The sequence below is a fragment of the Dromiciops gliroides genome, chromosome 4 (assembly GCF_019393635.1).
Source record: "Dromiciops gliroides isolate mDroGli1 chromosome 4, mDroGli1.pri, whole genome shotgun sequence".
NCBI classification, from domain to species: Eukaryota; Metazoa; Chordata; class Mammalia; order Microbiotheria; family Microbiotheriidae; genus Dromiciops; species Dromiciops gliroides.
In genome coordinates, this window is record NC_057864.1 from 32,713,197 (window position 1) to 32,728,427 (window position 15,231).

At 52.6% G+C, this 15,231-nt stretch overlaps 1 protein-coding gene across 1 annotated transcript in view; it reads left to right on the plus strand.

The window, feature by feature from the left end:
• Positions 1-10,656, plus strand: part of EIF2B3 (eukaryotic translation initiation factor 2B subunit gamma) — an 80,536-nt gene extending 69,880 nt beyond the window's left edge. Inside the window, exons 11-12 of the mRNA XM_043962965.1 lie at positions 5,745-5,848; positions 9,754-10,656. Of these exons, the coding sequence (XP_043818900.1) occupies positions 5,745-5,848; positions 9,754-9,806 (157 nt within the window). The 3' untranslated portion in view covers positions 9,807-10,656. The remainder of the gene's footprint in view (positions 1-5,744; positions 5,849-9,753) is intronic.
• Positions 10,657-15,231: the final 4,575 nt, after the last annotated feature.

The following is a 15,231-nucleotide window of genomic DNA, read 5'->3' on the forward strand; positions in this document are numbered from 1 at the left end:
GACAGTCCTGGCTATGTAGGGAGGGACCACACTGTAAAGAGCTTGGAATGCAGAACAGTGGATTGTACATTGGATCCTAGAGTAATGGGGAGTCCCTGAAGTTTATTGACTAGGAGAATAACGTGGTCAGACCTGCACTTTAGTGGAGAGACCAAGCAGAGTGCCAGGCTTGCTATAGGCCACACTAGAGGCTTGGTGGCTTTGTGAGTGAAAGGACGGCAGCCAATAGGAGAGATGTTGTGAAGGTAGAAACAACAAAATTTGGCAGCAGATTGGGAAGATGGGGGAATGATTAATTCATCTTAGGACATCAGGTATCCAATTTATGTTCAAAAGGCAGTTGGTTGGGAGCAGCTAGGTGGTGTAGTGGATAAAGCACCAGCCCTGGATTCAGGAGGAACTGAGTTAAAATACGGCCTTGGACACTTGACAATTACTAGCTGTGTAACCCTGGGTAAGTCACTTAACCCTCATTGCCCCACCAAAAAAAAAAAAAAAAAAAGAAAGAGAGAAAGAAAGAAAGAGAGAAAAAAAAACAGTTGGTTGTGTGGGAAGGGTGATAAGGAAAGAGGTTGAGGTTCGGAATATATCTAGATCTCAGAATCTCCTACACTGAGACGATAATTAAGTCCCTGGGAAATGCTATGGTCATTATGTGAGAGTAGAGAGAAAAAAGAGAAGAGGCCTAGGAAAAAGCCTTGGGGGGTATACCCAGAGTTAATGGGCATGACCTGGATGAAGATGTAGCAAAGGAGACAGCAGGAGAGTGGGAGTTGAGAACCCAGCTTATCGAACATCATCATTTATGGGGGACTTGCCCAAAGCCTCACAAATTGTAAGTGGAAGAGTCAGAGTTTGAGCCCAGATCCAGGGGCCTTGCACCGGGCCTGCCTTACATGTGATAGGCACTTTTAAAAGTGTTCGCTAGAGTTATTCGAACCCAATGCTCATTCTAGAGGATCTTGTTGCTAGTCTGAGGTTGACTTTATTCTAGGCAATGACAGTAACTGATGGTTTCTCAAAAGCAGAGGCATAAATGCATTTATTCATTACCATTTGATGGAGTCCCTGCTGTGGGCAAGGCACTGGGCTTCAGGCTGGGTGTCCAAAGAAAGCTTATTCTACTGGTGGAAACAGCATGGACACAGATAAGTCATTAAGAAATATTGGGCTGAGGGGCTGGGGCACCAATGGCTGGAAGGTAGGGCTTGGCCACAATCATGAAAGAAGCCATGGATCCGGGGCAGCTAGGTGGCACAGTGGATAGAACACCGGCCCTGGATTCAGAAGGACCTGAGTACAAATCCGGCCTCAGACACTTAACACTTACTAGCCGTGTGACCCTGGGCAAGTCACTTAACCCCAATTGCCTTACCAAAAAAACAATAACAACACACACAAAAAAAAAAAAAAAGAAGAAGAAGCCATGGATCCAGGAGGAAGAGGTGAAGGAGGGATGCATTCCAGGCTTGGGGATCAGCCTGTACAAGATATGAAGGTAGAAGATGCAGTGTCCTGTGTGAGGGAACAGCAAGGGGCCCAATTTGTCAGGAATATGGAGAGAGGGGAATGTGGAAGCAGTTGGAGCCAGGTTGCGGAGATGGGTAAGTGCCAAAAAGAGGAGTGTGTATTTGGGCTTAGAGGAAAGAGGGAGCCACTGAAGTTTCTGGAAGAGAAGAGTAATGTAGATCTATGTGCAGTATCAATGGTCAGGTCGATTCACAGCTCCAACAAAATCAATGCAGCTAGGATAAGAAGGGAAGCATTCATTGGGGTGGGGGTAGGGGGGAGGGAATATTTGCAATAGATGTCTCATAAAGGTCCGATATCCAGCCTAAGGAGCTAACCCAAATACCCTAAGACCAAACACCATTTTTCAATGGACAAGTAATTTAAAAAAAAAAAAGAATTTCAAACTGCTAACCATATGAAAGGCAGCACCAATGAGAAAAATGTAAATCGGGCAAACTAAAGTTTCACCTCATACCCAGCAAATTGACCAAGTGTGTATGTATGTATGTATGTGTGTGTGTGTGTGTGTGTGTGTGTGTGTGTGTCTGTCTGTCTGTCTGTCTGTCTGTCTATAGGAATGGTCAGCGTCGGAGGTGTAGTGGAAAGAAGCACTCTCTCACACTCTAATACACTGTTGTTGGAGCTGTGAATCGGCCTGACCATTGTGAAAAACAATTTGAAATCGTAGTTAAAAAGTAACTAAAATGTCCAGACCCTTTGGTTCTCACCACACAGTTTAAATTCTTTCCAAAGGCCACACATACAACCGAATATTTATCACAGCACTTTTTGTGGCTGCAAAGAGCTGGAAACAAAGGAATTATCCATCTATTGTTGTGGTTCATGAGTGGAATGGAATCTCCTGCTAAGCCGTTAGAAATTATAAATATGAAAAATTCCTAGACACATGGAAAATCCTAAGAACTGATGGGGAGGGAAGTGTGCAGAGTCAGGCAGTGACCATTAACACAGTGTCCGTGGAAGGAACAAACACTGACCTATATTCTTCTTGAAGAAGGCTGAGAGAAGTAAAGGGCCTTCTCCCTGGAAATGGGGACATTGCATAGGCACGGCTGATCTGGCTCAATAGCCTTTCCCTCTTTTTTATCCTTTGTTTCAAAGAACAGTAAGCTTGAGGAAGAGGAAGGATGTATTAAGTGATATTTTAAAAAGGGATGACAGGGGCGGCTGGGTGGCGCAGTGGATAAGCACCGGCCCTGGATTCAGGAGTACCTGAGTTCAAATCCGGCCTCAGACACTTGACACTTACTAGCTGTGTGACCCTGGGCAAGTCACTTAACCCCCATTGCCCTGCAAAAAAAAACCAAAAAAAACCAAACAAACAAAAAAAGAGATGACAGCAATAAGTGTTTACGCTAAAAATATGGGACCCTCACATTGGCAGGTGTGTGGACTGGAGTAGAGAGGGGAGAGATTTGAGGCAGGGAGACCAGTGAGGAGGGTATTGCAGTAGTCCAGGTGAGAGATGGTGAGGGGCTGCACTAGGGGGGTACCTGTGTGAAGAGAGAAAAGGGGACAGATACAACAGGTGTCATGGAGGTAGCGCCTTGGCACAGTGCTGGCACAGCAGGAGCTTAAATGTTTCGTACACCTAGAAACAAGACTGGGCAACAGATTAGATATGGGGAAGGAGGACGGGGAAGGAGTCGAGAATGACACCAACATAGAGAACCTAGATGGTGCTTCAGTATGTTGCATGAGTTTCTGTTGGCCTCCTTTGGGCTTCAGGGCCTCTCCCAAGGGTCAGTGTGAGCAGCCCACTTCCACGCTCGGCCAGCTGCATTCTCCCTACTGGCTGACCGTGAGTCTGGATCCGCCTAGTCTCCCATTAGGTGACTCACTCATTCCTGTGCCCCTAAGGTAGGGTGACGGGTAGGGAATTGCTTGACTGGATGAAACAAACAATATGCCCAGCCCTCAGGGCCTCCTTTCAATCAGGCCTGCTCTATGGCCAGCCTGGGTCCCGAAGGCCCTCCCCATGCTTGTCCTTCCTGGGTCTGAGCAGCCTTGAGGCCTGGATCTCAGTGATGTGAGCCCCTCCTTCCAGAAACGTTCATTTTCACTGTAGAGCCCAAACCATGGTGGGGAGGATGTAATTAGGGGTTGGGTTTGGAATTCTTGCTGGCACTGCACATGTGGGTGCCACAGCCTCCTCTCCCCATCTCCGCTCTGCACACAAAACTCACCCAGAGTTTCCAGTCTCAACTTCCCAGGGTGGTCCTGCCCTGCCAAGGGCCAGGCTAGTTACAGGCCCTCAAGCCTTGGAAGAAAGGCACAAACAGGCCCTTCCTCAGTTGGGAAGCTTCCTGCACTCTTCTTGTCTCGCTGGGGAATTTGCCCAGGTCCTGGCCCACATCCTTGCCCTTGCTTTCCACGGCCTTTGCTTTTTAGCTCTGCTGCTGTTTTGCCACAGGGAGGAGGCAAGCTGGGGTTTGGGAGGCCAGAGCTCACTCTGATGTCCTGGGATGGAGCCTTTGGAGCAGGGCCTTCCCCAAAACAGCCCACACAAGAACAAGCCTGTGTGTCGGGGCTCTTTTCCCCTTTCATGCAATCTCTGACCTTTTAGAAAAACAAAACCGTGATAAAGAAGGGCCTGGAATGTTACAGGCTGTGTACATTGGTCTCTGGGTTTCTTTTGAGGTTTGTTGTTTACAATGGTTGTGGGGAGGGGAGGGAGGGTCCAGCCAGGCTGGGCCTTGCTGAGAGGGGGACAGTTTCCGGGGGGTCTCCTTCGGTGGTCTGCACCTTAAGTCCTTGTAAACCGCCCCCAGGCCTCCTTGGCCAGGAGGCCTCTTTGCTGATTTCCTCCTTCCTTTTCCCCACTCCCTCCCTTACTAATGCCCCTTCTCCTCTTCCCCTTCCTGCAAACCCCATTCCAAGCTCTCTCCTTCTTTGTGCCGTGGCCAGGAAATACACAGGATCATAGATTTGGAGCTCAGGGGCCATCTAGTCTGACCCCTTCATTTTATAGAGAAGGAAACCAGGGCCTTCGGAGCTGTCAGACTAGTAATAATAACCCAATATTTTCATGGCCCTTTAAGGTTTCCAAAGGACTTTTGGTTCTCACAACCTTGTGAGGCAAGTGCTTTAATATCCCCATTTTACAGATTGAGGAACTAAGGCTGAGAGGGTGACTTGCTTAGCATCACCGGGTAGGTGGACATCTGAGGCAAGATGAGAGCATGGGTCCTTCTGACTCCATTCTGGCAGCTCCCAAGTGCCACACAACCACCTCCCTGCCTAGGAAGTCCCACAGGAGGGCTGCTGCCTAGACCCAGCCAGGGCCTAGCTGTTACTGACCCAGGAAGGGCTCGTCAGGCTCTGCATGTGCTCCTCGGCTTCTGGGGCCTGAATCAAACAGCGGGGGTGTCCACTCTGCTAAATGAAGGTGCTTCCTGTTAGGAGTCAGGCAGGAAGAGCCAAGCAGGTGTTCTGCATGCACATACAGACTGATGAGCACACAAGTCAGGACAGGAGCTCTTCCGAGGGTTTTCGTGGTCTCAGGAGCTTTGGGTCAGTGTCAGACTTTGCCCTAGCTATGACTGGCAGAGCCTCTGGGGATGCAGATGTGGGGTGAAGCTTCAGGAAGTTTTTGGTGGGAAGTGACATTGACTTGCACATGTGAAAGGTCGTTTGTCCTCCTGAAATCTGCTCTTCTCCAACACTGGCAGCCTCTCCTGAAGTGACTGTAGGACAGTAGAGTTCAGGGGGCCCTCCCTGGCTGTCTCAAGCACAGGGAGATGTAAAATTTGCTGTTTGCCTAGTGCTACAAATAGACAGGGCTGGGTGGTACCACTGGGCTGACTTTGGGGGCCCAGTCTCGTTAGAGGTTAAGCATCTGAGGGGCAGAAGTCAGAATCCGTCCCATTCCCTCAGTGAGTTGGCTCCTAGGGAATGTTCCAGCTCAAAATCAAGGCCTTACCTGGTCTTGTCTAAGTTGAGGCCCCTCCCAGCTCAGGCTTGGCCCATTCTTTATGACAGTCAGCTGGATTTAGCCCAATGCTGATTGGGCCTGGCTCCCAGATGTGTATGTGAGCCTGTATGCACACTTACACATGTGCGCGTGCGCACGCGCACACACACACACACACACACACACACACACGGTTTGTCTGGGTCTCCTCGAAAAGAGGAAGGGAGCTGATCCTGAGCTAGCCCAGGCCTACTGGCTCCTCAGGCTTCTCCCAGGTGACCAGGCCTCTGTGTTACAGGTGCAGCATCCAGGGCAGTGTGATCTGTAACAACGCCATCATCGAGAAAGGGGCAGACATCAAGGATTGCCTAATTGGGAGTGGTCAGCGGATAGAAGCCAAAGGTAAGCCTGGCGCCACAGCAGGGTGGCTCTGAGCACATTGTCATCAGGGCTCTCCTGGAGCTTTCCCACCTGGTTCCCTGCCTCAGTCCCAAGCGGGACTGAGTGTGTAGGACACAGTGGGTCTGAAATAAGGCAGAATCTGTGGGCAGCAGGCCTGCCTGACCTTCAGCAGCCTCGTTTGGAAAGTCCTCTAGCAATGTGTCGTTGGTCCTTGGAACTTCCAGCTGCAGCAGCAAAAAGCAGTGTTGGAGATATGTGGCTAAGGGGCTGCCGGCTGCCAGGGAGGTTGTGGGGTGCCTAACCCCGGACTAGGCACACCCCTTGCCCCCCAGGAGAGGAAAAGATGTGCCCAGGGAAGAAGGTCGAGAGGGCCTCAGAGGGGTCTAGTCTACCCAGGATCTACACAGGAATCATTCCCCAACATCCTTATCACATGGTTCCTTCGCAGTGTTTAGGTTGAGCCTGTGCAGAGGGTCGGAGGACCAGATAACCCCAGAGGCCCCTTCTCCCTCTAGTCAGGGGTCTAAGAGGAGGGCTTCTGGAGGCAGGGGTGCCCTGAGGCTGCTCCTCAGCATCAGGCCAGCCAGGGAGGAAGAGGAGCTTAGGGGGGTGGGTTCTTAAGACCACCATCAGTAGTTTTTAAAAAGAGAACTGGGGGTCCCCACATTCCAGCCAAGGTTCCTCTGCCTCTCCCCTGTGGCCTGTAGGTGACCTAGAAATGGGCGTCTCAAGTGCTTCCAGAAATAAAGAGCAGTAGCTTGTCTTCAGGCCAAAGCATCCTGCTCTGGGCTGCCCAGCATCCCTGGCCCACCCTCCCCCCCACAGCCTTGTTGGTCTCCCCCCACCAGCTTGCTTTTTCTCTTGCTTTCTTTCCCAGCATTAAGTTTGGCACCTCCTTCTTTGCACCTTGTGTTTGTATTGAAGTGCTTCATGCCTTGAAAAGCACAGACCCCCATCTCCTGCCCCCTTCCCAGAGGCAGCAGCTCTGGGGCAGCCAAGGACTGTTTCCCATTTGGTAGAAAGGGTTTCTAAATTAGGGGATGTAATGGAGTGAGTAAACAGTGTGCCGGGCTGCCTCTGAGGGCCCCAGCTCCCTGGTGGGCCAGTGCCTGGGGCCTGGGCCACCCTCCCTTCCTCAGTCTCCTGCAGTACCCAGGGCCCAGCAGCTGTATGGCTGCCTGGGTTTACTTTTAACATGCCAGAGCTACTGGGGAGGAATTGGGGGCCAAGCAGGCCAAGCCTCCCCTTATCCGGCCCAGGGCTGACCCCTGTGCTGGCCTCCAGTCTCCAATCTCCAGCTGCCTCTCAGACATCTAGAACTAGACATCCTGCCGACATCTTCAGCTAAACTTGTCCAAAGCAGAGCTCATTCACTTTCCCCCAAGCCCCCCCAACTTCCTCCCTTCCCAGTTACTCTAGAAACCATTACCCTCCTCCCCATCCCTCAGGCTCACACCCCACAAGTCACCCCAGCCCCTCACTCACTCTCAACCCTCTAAATGCAGGCTATTGCCAAGGCCTATTGATTTTGCCTTTGCAGCATCTCAAATATACCTCCTTCACTCCTCCGCCCTGGTACAAGCCTTCATCCCCTCACACTTGGGCTGTAGCATTCAAATTCTCGCTACTTGAAATTATAATTAAATGTGAGGTGTGGTCATTGGTTCCAGCTTAATGAAAAAAATGCAACGAAAGAATGTGTACCCCTGAGCTACTGTGGTCTTGTGACTGGTCTGTAAAAAATGGGTAGGAGGGGCAGCTAGGTGGCGCAGTGGATAGAGCACCGACCCTGGAGTCAGGAGTACCTGAGTTCAAATCGGACCTCAGACACTTAACACTTACTAGCTGTGTGACCCTGGGCAAGTCACTTAACCCCAATTGCCTCACTAAAAAAAAAAAAAAATGGGTAGGAATCCTGCTGGCAACAAGGAAGGGGCAGAGAGAGCATGTAGAACAGCCAAGCAGGGGGTGCTGCCTCCAAGTTTATTGGAGGCAAGAGGGAGAAAAGTGGTGAGAGATGAGGCTGCATACAGGTTGTGGCTAGTAGCCGTTGGGAGCCTGGAAGCACGTGGAGGGGACACAAAACAGGTCTGTTCAGAGTCCTTGGGTGACTAGTGAGGAAGGCATAGGTGTCAGGGAGGGATGGATGGACGGACGGACAGAAGCCTACATGGGTGGGTGGGTGGAAAGACATTGATCAGGTGCTCGTTATATAAACAACAGCACTGTGTAAGCACTAAGCATATGAAGAGAAAGGCTAGACAGCTGCTGCTCTCAAGGAGGTCCAGACCTCCTTCGGGGAGGTGAAAATCATGGAGAGTTTTAGCTTCAGGTCAGATGGGAAGGCCCAATGGTCCTCAAAATGTATGGTAGACAGACACACTACACTCTTTTTCTTATCATTGACACTGACAAGTAAAACATCATCAGCTCCTAATGCTGAACTGTTGAACAGGGCCAGGGACTTTGGCGGGGCAACTTTCCTCAGGAAAGAGGCAGGGAATTCACCCCTGTGGGAAAGGCTGCCAGGTCCCACCACTGCAGCTAAGGCCACAAGGGAGAGCTTGGGCAGAAGTGGAATGGATAGTGTTTGGAGACCAGTTTGAAGCCCCCAAGAGCACAAGGGGCAGACTGGGGGACAGTAAGGATGGAGTGGGAGGAACTGGTGGGACACCCCACTGGAGCGTTCAGGGCAGAGGGCAGGACTGCAGAAGGGGATAGGGCAGGTCCTCATCATCTCAATAGAGGTGGGTGATGAAGAGGGGCTGGCCACCCTGGGGTCCAGGAAGGAGGAAGTGGAAAGGTCACTTTTCCTCATCTACATGACCCTGGCAAGTGAGTGAGAAGAGTGAACACACTTCTCAGCACTGCTGACTTGGCCAGAGGAAGAGGCAGAGGGGGATTTCCCCCTCCTGTGCCCCACTCACAAGGCAGCCCCTTCGGGATCTTTTGGAGATGTCTGGGGAGTGGGGAGGGGCCAGCAGCTCACCCACCTGGAAGGAGTCACCCCCCACTGGCAGGCTGCACCTGGAACAGCTGGAGGTGCTGCAAGTCAGGGCCAAGGCCCATTGGCAGCCGTCTCCAGTGCTCAGCCCTCTCTCTATGCATCTGGGCTCCAGGATCCCTCCCCTGGCTCCAGCCTGAGAGACCACTGGCCTTCAGTTGTATTCTTCTTTCCTTATCTCCTGGCCACCCTGCTCTTCTCTCTGGATGGTTACACCCCAGCCAGGACCCTTGCTGGGCCTCCTCTCTGTCCAAGCCAGACCGGCCCAGCCACCTTTGCCAGCACCATCTCCAGGCCTCAGTCAGGCTTCTCTTGGGGCCTTCTTCCTGACCCCCCAGTCTTAGGGGCACTTTTGTGCAGGCTACCCCCAGGATGTGGGTAGTGTGCTGCCCTTCTCCCCATCCTCCACCACCTCTTCTCTCTGCTTTGTTTCCCTTCCTCCGGGCTCCCCATGAAAGTGGCCCATGGCCTCAAAGGGCAGACTTGACCTGAGCTCCACTCCTAATATTGAGCAGGACCAGTCTGGACCCCTCAGACCTCCCCCCAAAGCATCCCTCCCTGTCTGGCTGAGCAATGTTTTAGGGAGGTCCCTCCCAACTACAGCTCTTCCCAGGGGCTCAGTGATGTTTGAGGGAAGGAAAACAATTGTCAGAGCCTCCTCCTCAGCCGGGCTCATTGAGGGGCCTCTGCTGGGCCCAGGATAGGAGAGCAGGATTAGAGCAGTGTCCCTCGGAAAGCCAGTGTGAAGTTCCCTGGAGATGGGAGGGGCAGAGAGGAGCTGTTCCAAGCCAAAGGTGGATGCTTCGGGAGCCACTGCTACAGCTGTTGGTGGAAGCCCAGTCGGGCTACAAAAGAAGTAATTCAGTCAGCTCTCAACAAGCCTTTTCCCTTCCCGTTCTAGCCAAGAGAGTGAACGAGGTGATCGTGGGGAGTGACCAGCTCATGGAGATCTGAGGTTGCCAGTGTCCACATCCATCCGCTGAAGCCTTCCAGGAGCAGGCAGAGGCCCAGCCTTTGCCAACCACAGCCACTTTCCCGCCTGGCTCTGTTTGTATTGATCTCCCAATAAAGACATGTCTCCGGTGGGCTCTGTAGACTCCGGGGGCTGTCCTGTCTTCTCCTCAGACACATGACCCTCGGCCAGTGGGACTTCTCCAAGGACCACACAGTCTGCTGTTTGAACAGTGACACAGACCATCTGTGCTGAGCTAAACAGAGGTTCTCGGGCCTGGGGCCCTGCTCAGCCTAATCATTCCCCTACCCCCAGGAATGGCAGCTTCAGGGTCATTCTGAGTCAGGTGGCTGGAGAGATGGAGCACTCCCAGGGATTAGCTCTTATCTCTCCTCCTACCCCAAGTCCAAGAGGCTTTGCAGCTGACCCTGCGACTTTGACCCTCCCCACCCTGGCTCCCAGTGGTGCTTTCTAGAGCCCAGTCACCCCCAGGGCTTCAGCTTAACAGTGCCCGGCTAAACTGGGTGAGATCCAAGGCCAGGCTCTCCCAGGGCTTGTTGCTGGTGGGACCGAGTCAGAAAGGCCGACAGCGGTTGGCTAGTGCCCTGAAGTACCCTGTTATTCTCTAGCTGTCTCCTGTATCTCATGGAAGGCAGGTGGGCACCTTTCTCCCCTCCCCCCTTCTCCCTGCACAGGATGGGACTATGGGGAGGTTTCTCCTGCTCTGCTTTTATGACCTGCAGGTGTTTGGTGGGAGATAAAAGTAGGTCCTGGGGTAAGATTTCATAGCCCAGAATTATCAAAGTAAAGGTCCTCCCAGTGGGTGGCGGTAATTAAAAAAATAATTTGAAATAATAGTTTATACATTACTGCAAAAATCCCCAGGCCTGGGGAGTTTGCTCCTGCTAATCTGACTCGATCTTGATGCTGGATGTTCCTTCTCTAGAGGGGTGGGGGAGGAGGACCTGCCTCCCCACCCGATCCAGGAGGGGCCAGCCCTTGTTTCTTTCTGTTCTCTTAGTTCCAGGGTGACCCCAACCAGTTGAGGGGGTCAGGGGTATTTTCCTCAGTTAAATGGGAGCACAAGATGTGGAATCTGGGAAGAAGTGATGGAGGGAGCCCTGCCCCTGGGGAGAGATCCAAGGGCTGAAGGGACCTCTGAGGGCATCTAGCCTGACAGCTGCCCATTCTACAGATACAGAGACTGATGTGCAAAGAGAGGAAGTGAGCTGCCTGAGGGCATTCTGCTGCATGAGTCAGACCACATGTTCTGCATTCCTGAATTCAGTTCTGGGAACCATATTGAGGAAGAGCATTGATCGACTTTGGGCCATACAGAAGAAGGTGACCAGGTGGGGAAGGGTCTCAGGATCCACTGAAAGAACTGAGGCTGTTCAGAGAAGATCAGGGGGCAGGACCGTCTTCCAGAACTTGAAAAGCCGTCACACACAAGAAGGATCCACTGGCTCCTAGTTGGCCCCAGAAAGCAGAACCTGGAGGCTGGCTGGCAGGAAGCTTCTGTCCCAAAGGAGAAGGGGTTTCTTGGGAAGGCTGTGAGCACTTCTTCACGCTGGACCATGACCCCTTGGGGGGAGATGCTCATCAGGTTGGACTCCTGTCTCTCTGGGCTTTTTTGTGTCCTTGAATGACCACAAGTGGAGACAGGTTTCCTGAAAGGTCTGTTCCTTGAACTGTTGACTGCAGGGGGCAAGGACCCTGAGGGCAGCACGTGTGGCCCTTTGTGGAGCTTGAAGAGGACAAAGGCTGCCTGGTCCCTAGAGGGCAGGTTTTCACCAAGCCCCTGAGAAGCTGCTCCCCTCCCTGGGCACTGCTGGTGTGGGCTCTCCTTCCTAGGCAGCCACTCCCTAAGCCCCTCTCCTGAGGGGGGATGTGATGGGGACGCTGGCAATGCTACCCCTTTGGCTCCCCCACACTCAGCAGGGCCAAATCTGCCCCACTCCATAGGTGAGCGTTTACTGATCGCACTGGGGCTACGCAGCCAGTGGCAAGTAGTCCATTATAAGTAACAAGGAGCAGCTTGCAGTAGATATGAGGAAGTAGAGGTCACTTCTGCCTAGGGAGTGCCCTGATCAGCTCTTGGAGGATGCAGGACTTTAGCAGGTGAGCAAGATCAGGAAGATAGGAAAGACAGGATTTGGGGAGCTCAGATCCAGGCCGGCAGGATCAGAGAGGTCCTGAGCAGAGCCGGAAGAAGCTGGAAGCTGCATTGGAGAAGGCCAAGCTAGAGTCTGTCTGCTTCTATAGGCACTAGAGAGCCCCTGAGGTATTCTGAGCAGGATAGTGATAAATATACCCTTTAGGTAGAATAGGCCTGGTCAGAGCCTGTGAGAATAAGGAAGAAAGGCTGGATAGGAGAGATGGCAGAGGTCAGGGGAGCAAGACAGCATTTTTCAATTGAGTGTGAGGCAAAATTCAGAGATGATCTGGCAGTGCCAGCCAGACAGGAAAACAATCCTTGGCCTTTTGCTTCATCCAAACATGATCTCATTTGACCCTCTCCAAAAGCCCAGGCGGTCAAGGAAGAGGCTGGAGCTTTGATTGGCAGAGCTCTGCTTGTCAGTAAAAGGAGCAGATTGGGGGGGGGGGGTGTTTTAGAAAAATTGAGCTGGAAAGGTCACTCCAAAATCCAGGGAGACACGTCCTGCATAGGGCCCAAGTTGTCCTTGGGTCTGCCCAGCAGTCTCTCCAACTCCGGGGTCCTCAGGTCCAGCTCCACTGGACCATGGCTCAGCCAGCCCCTTTGTCTTGAGGCTCCTGAGACGAGACCCCTCCAGGAATGGAGGACCATGGAAAGCATTCAAATCTGCCCCATGGGCCTCAGGCCTCCCTCCAGGGCTCCAGCTCTAGTCCTAGTGGGAGCTGAGCTGAAGAAGGAGGGCCCTGGGGTTGCCAGATGGGGCAGTGCCTCAGCTGGGGCTGCAGCTGCTTCCCACTTCTCCAGAACTCTGGCTCAGTTATTGACTTGACAACAGGAAAGATGCTGACTTCACTTGTCCTGCTTCCTCCCAGACTCGGGCCAATACCTCTCACTGGCTGCAGATATCATCCTGGTCTAACCTCTCTGGGGAAGGCTCACTAGGAACAGGACTTTATAGTCTTTCCCAAGCCCCAAGGTAGGGGGGAGAGAGGAAGACTGGTACACTTCCCCATTCTCTCTCTCCTCCCCCACCTCCCAGCCCCCAGGGCCCATGAGCAGACTGCCAAAGGCTTTGCCCAAGACTGAATGGCTGGGGTTTTCACAGCCCTTCCTGGGGTGAGGGGAGGCCAGGCTGCAGGGGAGCCCACCAGCTGGGCTCTGCAGGCTCCCGAGAAGGGGAGGGAAGGGGAGACCTTTTTCCAAATGGAGAGTGAGTAATTTGCCCCCAGCCCCCCTCCCCAAAGTGGCTGCTGGTGTCTGCCTTAAGCTAGGCCTTTGTGCTCAGGCTAAATGGTTAATTGTGTCTGAGGAAGATGTCCCAGCTCCGACAGGCAGCCAGACCACCCAGGCAGTGGGCTGGAAAGCATGCCGGCAGCATCCCCGGGATGTGGGAGTGGCTGGGGCCACAGAGGGAGGGAAGGGAAAGAGGCTGGGAGGCCAGCGTTCCTGCTCCTGCTCGGGGCCCCCACCCCGCCGGCCAGCCAGGATGCCTGCCCACACAAGAACCAAGCAGGAAGTTCATAAAAAGAAAGCCAAGTCTTGGGACTGCTATTTGTAGGGGACTTTTCTCCAGCTTCCTCAGCTGGCTTTCTTGGGCCCTTTGATGGGAGTGCTTAGGGCTGGGCCTGACCAGCTTTGGATGAAGGAGAAGCCAAGTCCCTCTAGCCCCCGCCCCCAACAGGCAATGACCCCCGTGGCCCCTGCTGCCTTCTGAGTGTCCTGGGCAGGCCCTAGGGCCCAGGTCCAGATTGGCCAGGGTGGTCTACCCTAAAAAGTTTCCTGAAGGGTATACCCTCACCCCACCATTACCCAGAAGCTGGCCCCCCAAAGGGGACCACATTTTTAGAATCTCTCAATCCCTGATACCCTGAAAGGAGAGGGAGGGCCTGCTGCCTGGAGGTGGGAGACGGAGGTTGATGTGGGCTGGTTAGACTAGATGCCTTTCCCCAAAGTTCAAGGTGGCTATAGCCAGAAACAGCACTGAGCTCATCCCTTCATTTCCCTTCTCCCATCATGCCTCAGGGTATTGGCTAGTTCCCTTTGCTCAGTCACCTGTGTAACCTCACCTCCCACAACTACACCAAGACCTGACTCTGAGGCTGACATCGGGGTGGAAATAGGATTTCCTGGCAATCTCTCTATGAATGGGCCAGTGAGTGTGCAAGTGAGGAAGTGTAAGTGGTCACATTTGTCTGCTACTAATAAACCCTGTAGTTAGGTTGGAGCAGGTGTCCTTCCAAACGTGACCAGTGCCTGTGTCTGGGCCCAGCTGAGAAAAGCAGGAGTTAGCCTCCACAACTCTGGACCCCAGGCAAATGGAAGGACTTGGTCTCCCTCAAACGGTTCCTTGCTCTTCTGCCTTAACCCCATTTGCTTTCTGCTGTTTCCCCATGTGGATCACTCTCCTCTCTTAGCCAACCATACAGATCTCCCCACCCCTACCCCATCTGTCATGGGAAAGATGAAAAGGAAAGATGGGGGGGGTGCTTGAAGGCCGGGATCAAGAGATTAGACTTGATCCTGAAGGCAGTGGGGAATTTTGTATAGGGGAGTGACATGATCAGACCTGTAAATTATGAGAGTAGAGAGACTAAAGGCAAGGAGGCCATTGTAATAGTCCAAACATGAGATAATAGGAACCTGACCTAGGGTGGGTCCAGTGAGTGGAGAGCAGGGTACATAGAAGAGGAATATAGGTCTGGGAAGGAGCCGGCTCAGAGATTATAAGCCTTGACTAGGAGGGGAATGCTGCTTGTCCCCTTCCAAACTGAAACCACTGGCCACCTTCTCTGCTCCTACGTGTGCTGCTGTTGACTGAGCAGAGGTACTGTCTCATCCACCTATTGCTTCTCCACGTGTCAATCCTGTTACTCTCTCTTAGAGACCCAATCACCCTTCCCTCAGTATCTGATCTGCACTGAGTGTAGTCCACTCCATACCATAATCTGGCTAGAACTTTGCAGCAGAGTTAGAGCCATGAAGTATTAAAAGGCCCTTAAGGATGGACTATAATGCCAGGGGAAGTGTTGAAGGACGTGAGCAAGAACAGGCCAAGAGGAGAGATGAGGAGGTGTGTGTGAGGGGCAATCTGCTCCAAGGAGGACAGAATTTACTGAACCCCTGGAACAACCTGCACTAGCAGGCACTCGGGACCAATTGAATTTACCAAGAGTCCAAGGAGGACGAACCTGGAGAAAAACACAACTGGATTTAACAATTAGGTCATTTTCAGCAACCTCAGAGAGAGTCCCAGCAAAGTAGTGGGGTCA